Genomic DNA, 11450 nt, shown 5'->3' with positions numbered 1-11450 from the left:
CCGGTACCCATCCATGAGATGTCGGTTGCGGAAATAATTTCACGCGAAAACGGCAATATAATTGTACAACGGTTTCCACGGGTGCCGTGTGAACCCCTGACAATGACTTCTATAATTTCTTAGTGGAAAAAATCGCCATCGATCATCTTCAACAGTCTTCGGTGAATCTGTTTTTCCTGTTGCCATCCCCGAACATAATATTCTGTCTATACATAAACATTATCGAAAAATATATAAATGTATACGCAACGCAGAGAAGGGGATCTGTTTTTTACAGTACATTGTATCTGATCCTATGCCACCGTCGACGGCACAGTAAACTCTCGTCCTGCACACCACATCATCGTACTCGAGTTGACTGCTCTCTTGCGATATTCACACACAATACAATAGCATGAGGGTCGCCAAATTCGTAAGTAAAGTAAAATAGAAAATAATAATACTAACCCGTTAGTGTATTGTTTTGTTTATGTTACGGCGTTTAATAAAACGAATTATTTATATTTAAACATTTTATTGAAACGAATATTACAAAAAAATCCCAATTACAGATTTTTAAAAATGTTTAAAAATGGATAGCCTTTGAAAGTTTAATTTTTGGGCCCTTACTCCATTCAAAACTTTTTCTTAAAAATGTTCCGCGAAATATTATAAGATGTGATTAACTTATTATGTAATAATAAGTAATTAAATTCTTGCATACATAAAGAAAAATTTTAGAATAGAATTTTTTAAGAAATTAGCAGCTTTTGAAAGTTTAATTTTTGGATTAAAAAAATGTGTATGAACTTTTTCATAATTTGTTGGTAAAATCACGTGGTTATGTTTATTGCTAATAATATTTAACAGTGGTATCTAATATCTATATTGATTTAGAGCGAACCACGTTTTTAGGTGGGTTCAAACCGTTAAAACCAACATATTATTACTATAACAGATGGGTCCCTCTTCTACTATACAACAATTATAATTATTTTCACTATGTTCCCATATGACTTAAGTCCCTTTTTATATTAAAAGCCTAAAATTTGTTCACGAATTAAAAAAACATAAATACGATTATCTCAAAAATGCGTAGATCTGACCTTTTTCCAATACGTGTTTTAATTTTAATTTTAATAAAAATATGACTTTAATAACATAATTATTTTATCGAATGTACTTAATCTCATATAACATGAAAGTATTTAGGAAATGAACATTTTTTTAAAAGTTTTAACATGAGAGCCGATTGATATATCAAAATAATACCAAAGGCCAAAGCTACAACTATATAGCAAGACTGAATATGATATTTATAATAATCTAAATTACAAGCTCAATAAATAAATAAAACTATCGTACTTAGTAAGTAAGAATTATGGTGAATATCGAGTTTTAATTTTGCTTTAAGTGGTTCCATTTTTGAGCTTCTAATTTAAAAATACAAACTTTTGTTCAAATACAAAAAAATATTATTTTGAAAACTCTTTTTCCAATAGTTTAAATTGATTAGCTATAATATGATGTTATGTAGGTATAGTAATTATTACAGCTATATTCTTTAAAATTTAGAAAACAACCAGAATTCCTATAACGAAATCTTTCTTAATTTTGGTGAAGTAAAAGTACCTAATTTACATTTGAATTTTGTATCTATGCGGTGGAGCAACATTTTTGGTATCAAAATTAGCCGAAGAAGTTTTTGTCGCTTATCTAAACTAGTGTATTTTCACAGAGTCTATCATTAAAGTAGAATAATTTTGAACTGGTAATACATTAACCACAGAAATAATTGAGAACAAAAAAAAATATCTTAACCTTTATTAAATGTAAACCATAATATTAATATATGATATATACAAATAGAATGTTCAGATTTTTTAGAAACTTCGAACCATTTTACACCATTTCTTATTTCTATCTATTAATTAAGTATATAAAATAATAAACCAAAGACCCAGTTTATATACAGCTAAATAATATGATGTTTACTATTTTTGCTAGCACACAGACACTTTCTGTAGGCATTATTATTTATTTATTTATACACTTTTGTGTGTATATAACTGAGGTTATTCCATGTAGCATGTACAGTTTGAACTTGACTTAAACTAACTAAATGTGGATTTATACTTCAAGAGGTCACCATTGCGAAAGAAAACGCCAGTCACAAATATTCTGACATCATTATACAATATTATATTATACACTGACCAAGGATAGATTTGGTATATATAAATGTGTTTTTTTTTTATTCGCTCAAACCCTGGCGGATCTCTATCGTTTTTACTTTAAGTGACCTTGGGAGTATGAAATTGACACGATGTTATAAAAACATTAACTGGACCTAAAAAGAAAAATAACGCGTAGATAAAAGTCAATTATTAAAAAAAATATCAGAAGTAACATCAAGTTACATCTGTACATGATCTGGTGATGTATGTGTAGCTTTCGTTAGCTTTATTGGCGTAGTTACAAAGTTGGTGGTTATAGAAAAAATATACTAGCTACATAGACATTACATATAGTTGTATAGACTTTATCCAAATTTCCGATACGCACATAGATAGAGTTACTTGATCTTGATTCTTATACATTTTTGTTTAATTTACCAATTTAATAGACGGCTAATCAAATTAAAAGTACAAAGAAACCACAACCATTACAAACCTGTCATTTGCATTTAATTATTCAAAGATGAAATACACACAATTATTTAGTATGTTTTACCAAAAAGCGTCTAATCGACCAAAAAACAAATACTCAAAAACAATAATTTAAAACAAAGAACATCATAAAATATTCTTACCTTTTCACCATTTTTTGTTGTTTTTTTTTTTTGTGTTATTTAAATTATTTAGTTAATTTATTATCTTTATTTTACTCGCCTTCTACATGATTTATAGACAATTTATTTTCGCATATACTTTATGACGTTTTACGTACTCCGGTGAATCCTATTTATAAATTAAACGAGTGCATTTTAAAATTTGAGAAACATAAGTTTTAAATACAAATTTGTATCTAATTACATCGTAGTACTGATGGGAAAATTAATTGTTTCCAAAAAATAATTTAGGTATTGTATAAAAAATATTATTTACTTCTCAAATGATCATGTATGACGCACACGGTACATGCGATTTTTTTGTTCGCCAAACAGACGTTATTCTCGAATAAAGTTAATATAATATGCTTTATCATTTTGGATTTCATCTAGTTTACCTATTTGTATTCAGAAAATCAATTTTTTTAAGCGTTAAATCAATTATGTTCGCCTTGCTCTTGACGCAGGTACCGTTAACTCAATGTTTGAATTAGTTTTTTAACGATAAAAGATTTTACGCATTTTCTTCAATAAAAACTTCTTATAATATATACATACACACACGGAAAGTCTGTAGCGCCATTTGATTATAATAATATATACAATAATACTCATAGTAGTAATCTAATAGTCTAGTAATAATAATCTAGTGTATTTATAATATACGAGTACACTAGTGACTAGCATAAACTAGTCAATCCACTAAACATGAAAATAGAAACATCTTTTATATACTGTAAAAAAAGTAAAACTCGAATAACTTATGTTTAAGTTTTTAAAAAAAAAATCAACACAGAGCTTAATGGGAAATAAAAACGCCAAAGCCTATTTGCCAAAAGTTACAAAAAGTGAGATTGGCCCTTTTAGACCCAAGATATATGTAATTATCACACTTATTGATATAAATTATGAGTGACAGTTAATTTAATTGGATCTAGTACGCGTATCAAATGAGCTATAGCTTAAATTCTACTTAGGCCAAAAAAACACTAAATAGTCTTTGTAACCACTTTTACAGCTCAACAACAGTACTTCACAATCACCAAAACTTTCCAACAAGTCTATATAAATCTAACACAATAATTTTGCACTATGATTTGACTCGCGCTTACACGTGTTTGATGATTATAGAATAATCAATGAATATGATTTTAGTTTTATAACGTTGCGATTTCCCGATGGGGCCGGCCAACGTTTCTTGGCACCGGCCTGACGTCCACTAGAGAATAATATAGATAATATTAATATTAAGTAATATTATTCGAGTATTGGTTGGGCGCACCGGCGACTTGCGGGTTCTTTGATCGCAAACATTCACTTTTGCTCAGCTATCGCACAATAATATATAGATGAGTCCCATATAGGTATATATTATACTTAGGTTTCTGGCTTTGTATTACTTTCGGCGAAAGCTGTGTGTTGTGCGCCTGTAACTCATAATAATATCATAACCCAAGAAATATTAATGTCAAACACTATGCGGTTTAACGGTTTGTCGATCACGAATAATAAACCGTTAATACATAAATATAATAGTGTGAAAACTTCCTGCATTCAATCCAATACATAGGTAGATTCATATAGACATGCACCTAGATGCATTTATACGTATAGTATATATTATACATACATACAACAAATTAACATTTCTAATTGCAAGAAGAAAAAAAAGGAAATATTTTCAATACAAAGTTTTTTGACGATAGCCCGCTTTCGTTTCTTCAGTACAGTAATCAGAATAGATTAATTTAAAAACACATCTGATCAATATTATTATATGTATTTTATCTATAAAGCGTTAACAAAACCTTGGCGGTTTTGGCAATGATGTATGCGTGTAGAAACAGGATTTAAAAAAATAACCGCTGAATAAACCTAAAATCGAGGGATGACCTGTAGCTCTTATGTACCTTTGTTATGTATATAAATTATAAATTTCGGTCTATTTAACGATCGAATGCGGTAATACATATTTTATAGTCAACGAATCGATATTACAATATTTATAAAATACGGTCTTAAGTAGCGGTTTTCGATCAATGCCGTCGATACCGCTTGACGATAAACATAACAATACAGTTAATCCAGAACGACAAATAAGACCTAACTGGTCTGCGGTAATATTATATACTAGGCGTAGACCATTCTAGCAAGACAAGAGGATAATTAAAAAATAATTAGAATCGACAAAAAACTATGATGCATAACGGTCGGTGACGGACTACTAAATTTGTAAACAATAATTTGTATTAATATTTTCGTTGAAATGTTTAATGACCTATATTGTACAGTCGACTCTTTAGACGTTGGTATGTTTCATACGAGGAAAATTCGACTATCGCGAAACTCTTTTAAGTACCTTAAAAAACTATTTTTGCTATATTTTGTGTGTAACAAAATATATGTACTTAACAAAACGCAGAAGCAGATTAGATTTGATTTCTTTTAATTCTTAGCTTATATTCTGTTAAAAATGAACTTGATCGGTTCGCCCAGAATGTAAATAGGATGTAGAAAGTAGCTTGACAACTTCAACCGTCAGATCCGACACAAAGGCAGAGCCGTTGAAAATATCCGAACAATAGTCATTTGACTCTAAGCTTGGGTTTCGATTTTTGTTATCTAATATCGATAACAAGGATATAACAGGGTCGACTGGTTTTTGACGTTAAGTTTGACCCCACCACAGACTTAAGCTGGCAAATGCGGACTGTGGCTGTTCCGACGTTGCGTCATACAACGGTTGTATAATAAAATCGAACTACACCCATTTTATTCGAATTTTACCATTAATATGATACTTCAGCACCGTTAATAATTGTTATTCCAGACAACGGAGGGTTCTCATTACACGATTCGGAATAATTGACCGACAGCCACCCAACGGTATCTTTTATATACAAACAATACTATGACTACCGGATGACCCATAGGTGCATTTATTATTATTGGGCATCGTGCTCGTTAAATAAACAACAATTGCGGTAGACATACGTGACAAGCAAGCCATATCGATGGTCGATCGGCGACGTGAAACTTTTAAGTAAGCTGTCAACGGTTAGGCAAACACCCTATCGCATTGAATATTGGTCAAATATCACTGTTCGCTACATTACCTCTCAGGCTCTATAGTGTGAACACGTTATATCGCAAAAATTGTAACTATAGTCTGTGCGGCCGGATTTGATCTTGAAAATACTCAACAACACACGAGATTATCTTTTGAAAGAACTTATATCGTGGGGAAGTCCTATTGGCTACCTATTTGCTTCCGGTAGTATTAGTTCCGTTTATCTTCCTAACGCTGTTGGCTGTTAAAGAGTCAAAAATTGTCGCTTAAGTATGCAAGTCTCCACAAAAAATGTAGACCTTTTCGGAAATGCAATTTATCTTAATTTGTTATACACCACCATTTGTTATTAATACCTATACCGTTGCATATGACGGGAATGCACTAAGACAATATGTTAACGGCTAGGTTTAACGGCTCTATAATATATAATACAAGAAACGGGCGCACGTGACATCATTGTTTCAATCGGAATTATTATAAATATTTTTTCACTCTTTTTTTGCTTTAGTATTCACTTAAAAAAAATTCAACAATAAAAAATAATGATAATAAAACCTCGATAGAAATACAATTCGCCGCCAACACCTTCTCCACTACAATGCATTATATACCTCACCTCTATGTATACATTTATACACGCGCGGGCAATGATACAATGATTCATATTAAACAGGTCGTCGACATCGTGTGTTGTGTCTTTCTTATTATAATTATTTGTTTTCTTATTGACGTGGAAACGGTACCGGACAGTTTCGACTCCTGTAAAGGGCTACCCACACAGTACATAGATTTTTATTAAAATAATTGTATTTACATTATAGTATATATTATATACAATAAGGAGATTTGGTTCAGTAAATGAAAAATGTGTGCCCAGTGTCCCTTCTTTTAAAATATTATATAATAATAAAAACGAGGTATCAACTTCCTCCGAAGAAATGGTTGTGACTCAATAGGTCGCGCCTCTGCGCATTAGAACTAAAACAATGGGTCTTTGAAAAAATGAATTAGTAATTAATATTCTATTCCACATACCCAAAGAATTATTGTAATATTATAATTGTTTGATAAACGTGTTATCCGTTTGCTGTTGACATAACACTTCCATACAAGTCATAACGTTAAAAAGCGATTTACGATGATTACATTTACCACGAAAAGTTTGAAGCCATGTCTTTATATACATGTCGTGCCAGTCTTTTGTAATGGTACTTTTGACTGTTACATATGTAATATATGTGCTCCGCCGAGCTAGCTTGGGTTTAGTTTTAGTAGACACTAGACTCAATTTTGAAAAAGATGATCGGCTGCATAACACGGTGCATCCGATATTGTAACAAATTCTTTAAAAAGTGAAAGGCTTTTTAAGGTTATACCCACAAGTTCACAACAAGAGAAGCAGCTACCTGACCCACCTTTCCCATACCCACGTATATGACCCTTTAACCTTTTAGGCAGCTTCTTTGACATTTGTATTTTTTTCAGATCCTGTTTGCGGCACTCGCAGTGACGTCGACACTAGCCCAACAAAAGTCCGAACAACAAACGTTTGTTCGGCCTCAGAGTAGAATTCTCACGCCTTTGGACCTGGAACCGCAGGAACCTCTACCCCAATCGTTCCGGAGAACCGCTTTGCCTTTGTTCAGGGGCCGTGGATTCAGTCTAGATGGTCAAGAACCCAAACCCGTGCTCGTCGGCCAACAGAGATTCCCAATGGAAGATGGAGAATTCAGCAAGGACGAAAGCAGCAGCAGCAGCAGCAGTAGTAGTAGTAGCGAGAGTAAAGAAAACAACAAACCGGACGGACAGCTCAACGTCAGGCAGACTATTCAGCATCAACATCAGCTGCAACAGCAACAGGAAATAATGCACCAACAACCGCCGCAGTTTGCCGGATTCAGAGTGCAGGTATAATTGTTTTCGTTATATTACCATTAGGGTACTGTAGCTAATCACCAAGATATTATTATGTTTCCTTATTTCCACTGACCGTCGCACAATCACGTTATTAGTAATTCAAAAGACGGACAAACGCAACTATAGTATTCCGAATACGTCCCCACATTCCTAAATCCGGCCCTGAGTATTCGCATGTTTTTGCAAACAAATGCTACACGTTTATTTAACCCGTTTAGCCTCCGTTGCAATTACGACCGGCCACCGAAGTCCAACCACATGTGCAGCCACCGAAGAAAGTTTACCAGAGGCCTCAGAAACGAGTGCATGTAGTACAACAGCCCACGGAACAAACGGCTGCGGCTAGGTCTCCGGAAATTGTCCAAAGAGTTAAAGTCGAACGAACCGAGTCTGAGAAACACAGAACGAAAAAACCCGTAGCGCAGGTAATATACTAAAACACCGAGAGTTAATATTATTTGTTAAACTCAACTCTGTCTCACAAGGGAACGGTATTGTATAGAAGGCAGAACGCATTACTCTTACATCGATGCGTTTTGCTTTCTGCGCAGTACCGTTCTGTTGTGAGACAGAGTATGGGTATAAGTGACGCTATATTTTATTGACAAACAAAATTCATATCTACCTTTTAAATAGCCTCGGTTAATAAACAATACAATATTATGTCTAACACGTGTAGGTTGGCATTGATGGAAGAAAAAAGTAGTTAGACGATTCATTCAATAGGCAATAATTATATCAAAGTGAAATTAAAGACTAGAAAATTATAGTGTACCTACACTAAATAGTGAACAATGAATTAATAGTTTAGACGTTTAGGAAACAAAAAGTAAACGTTAGATTAAAGTACCTACTAGTACCTATCTAAATAAGCGTAAGCAATTTTGAAGATATTGATTTAGATCTAATAATGAAAATCAGGCACTTTAGACTGTACCTAGGTCCTAGTTGCTCCCCTAGTATATTCGAAAAAAATAACGTACAAATGTACATTACGGTATTTGAAATGAAAGCAATACTGGAGTTTATAAATCATTAGTCATCAATCAACTTGTGGTGAAAAGAACAGCTTTCCATGTCTATTGGTCATGCCACGTCAGTTTTTACGGATCTGTTCAAATCATTATGTGTTCAGACTTGGACAATATGTTCACGACGTGGGTATGGCAACTATATGTTATGTAAATTCTAGCATTTCCGTTTAGACTGAAAACTGAACTAGTTAGAAAACAATAGTATGACATGTTGCCTGTTGGATGATAATAATTAGTGATACGGCCGCGGACTGCACTATCAGATTATATACAGGGGAAAGCTATAGTGGTACACGTACCTAATACGTTTTTCCCCTACTTAGTTCATTCCCATATAAAATTACTTGTCGAAAAGGAAATGCGTGGGAAGTACCAACTTCTCGTCTGTCGCAAGATAGAAAGAGCATATGGATTAATCGACCGACGCGTTAATCACAATGTTATTGTTATTCCTAGTTGTTTTTTAATCTTAAATAGACACGGTTCGGTGAACGGTATAAATCGTGCACAGAAAGATAGACTTGACCACGATGAGTTCGTTTTCTGTGATAAACTACTGTTAGGGTCACCCCGTAAGCAGTAGGTAGAGGTATATACTATAGCAACGACAAACATTTACATTCAACACCGTCGTCAGACAATAATAATTATTCCAGTTGATTCGATACGGCCATAATATAACCGTTCTTCAAAATAATCATCTTATAAACTATAGATCATTTCCAATGTTTACTTCCCGTATACACATACCCGTTATCTTCCAATAATAATAGTAATAATTGAAAATCGACAAATAGCTTCCGGCCTCGGACCTCTGTATCTTCCAACAGCGGCATCATACTTATTTTAAATATAGTGGAGGGCGAGACAAAATAATAATACCTAATAATAATCTGATCAATCGACGTGCGTGGTAAATTGAATAGGTACGCTTCGCACAACTTATTGAGCTTTCATAGGTACTCAAATGCCTATAGCGAAACAACCATATTATTACCCATCCACTCTAAAATATAAAGAAACTGTTTTTTCACAGATCGCGTTTATAGAATCAGATAGGAATGTCCACCAAGTCAGGCTTACACTCAATTAATATATTATTTCATCCTTGAGCTTATCTCTAAATTCCTCTACCCTAATCCCTTATTACCCATACATGTTTTACTATTTCATTTATTTTCTCTTCTAATCACACTTCCTATTAATATATATTAATAGGAAGTTTATACCTTTACCAATTTTTGATATTATGCTTATAGGTACTGCGAAGGTACAGCGACGGCAATCCGGACGGTAGCATCACATGGGGATACGAGAACGACGACGGCACGTTCAAGGAGGAAACTATCGGCGTTGACTGCGTGACCCGCGGCAAGTACGGCTACGTGGACCCGGAGGGAGTGAAGCGCGAGTACTCGTACCAGTCCGGCATACCGTGCGACAGAAAATCCGCCGGCACCAACGGAGCCGGTCTGACGGCCGTCGAAGAGGCGCAGGCTAGCGACACGCACGGTTACATAGATTATTCGACGAATCAGTACGTCATGGCCAACGGTCAAACGTTCAGCCTAAACGGTATGGCCAAGAACAGAGCGAGGAAACCGGTGCGCAAAATGCCAGTGGTACAAATCGCCGACCACGGTTCGTTCGATGGAAAATGAGTGCCCGATAATATTTTATGTCCTACGGCCGCCGCTCTAAGTCGTACCAGGAACGAAGTTCGCGAACTTTTTCAATTTGAAAAACTAGAGCAATTTTGAGTTATAGTATTATTATAAATTATTTTAATAATTAAACCAGTAGACTGTTTTGTAATAAAAAAAAAAAATACCAACAATAATTGTATATTTTATTTGTAATAGTCAATGCTATTAATTAATGTAAGTACATTGTCCATCGCATGTCGCCTACCTTCTTGACATCTGCATCGGGTCGGATTCAATAAATTAATACTTAGATACGAAAACGACTCAAATAGTTTAGTCCGAACCGGACATTTTACTTTAAAACTCAAATGGGACTTTACATAAGTAAGGGCACTTGTTTTATCCTCAATGCAGAGGCCGGGGCTGACAAGGTTTCTACATATGTATGTATATTTGTCGCTACTTTTTTGTTTTTGTTAAGACAACTGGTAGGCAAAAATCTAAATTGTATAATACAGATTACAGAATACTCTTAAAACCTCTGTCTCTCACTCTAAACGGTAACACTCCGTACGAATTCCGATTGTGAAGTGTTATTTCAATTTGAATTCAAAGTCTTTTAGGCATTTTAAGCACTAACGTTCCAAGTACAATTTTAGTAATGTAACACTATACATTAAAGAGATGTAAAAAATAGTATACATAAATCGTTAAATAGCAGTCCAAATTGTTATCCGATTATACGTTTGTCATACTTATGAGTTTGAAATTAACTCTTAAATGTAGTTTGACACGAATAATAGTTTTAAGAGTAGGCAATTTATTTGGAAAAAATATTGGCGTTAGTGAACACAAATTCAAAATTATAAATCTTAAATAATTGTATGTTACACAGAAACCATTAGCTGCATATTTGCCAAGGTGAATAACTGACTCGCAAATACAATTTGATGAATAATTTATTTTGCTCT

At 33.8% G+C, this 11450-nt stretch overlaps 1 protein-coding gene across 1 annotated transcript; it reads left to right on the top strand.

The window, feature by feature from the left end:
* Positions 1 to 282: 282 nt before the first annotated feature.
* LOC126839281 (uncharacterized) lies at positions 283 to 10802 on the top strand. Its single transcript, XM_050574497.1, has 4 exons — positions 283 to 412; positions 7368 to 7790; positions 8018 to 8224; positions 10093 to 10802. Exons 1-4 carry the CDS (start codon positions 395 to 397, stop codon positions 10492 to 10494), a joined length of 1050 nt encoding a protein of 349 aa, XP_050430454.1. The 5' UTR covers positions 283 to 394; the 3' UTR covers positions 10495 to 10802.
* The last annotated feature ends 648 nt before the right edge of the window (positions 10803 to 11450 follow it).

This window comes from Adelges cooleyi, unplaced genomic scaffold (assembly GCF_023614345.1).
Source record: "Adelges cooleyi isolate 19-005CV unplaced genomic scaffold, UGA_ACOO_1.1 ACOO_flye_CR_arks_rails_tigmint_CR_PRNA_30, whole genome shotgun sequence".
NCBI lineage: Eukaryota > Metazoa > Arthropoda > Insecta > Hemiptera > Adelgidae > Adelges > Adelges cooleyi.
This window is presented reverse-complemented; position numbering and strand designations above follow the sequence as displayed.

What these genes read in the sequence shown, in the direction of transcription:
- LOC126839281 (XM_050574497.1), top strand. An exon ending in TTGCCGGATTCAGAGTGCAG is followed by an intron (nt 7,791 to 8,017) that starts GTATAATTGTTT and finishes TAACCCGTTTAG; the next exon opens with CCTCCGTTGCAATTACGACC. An exon ending in CGAAAAAACCCGTAGCGCAG is followed by an intron (nt 8,225 to 10,092) that starts GTAATATACTAA and finishes TTATGCTTATAG; the next exon opens with GTACTGCGAAGGTACAGCGA.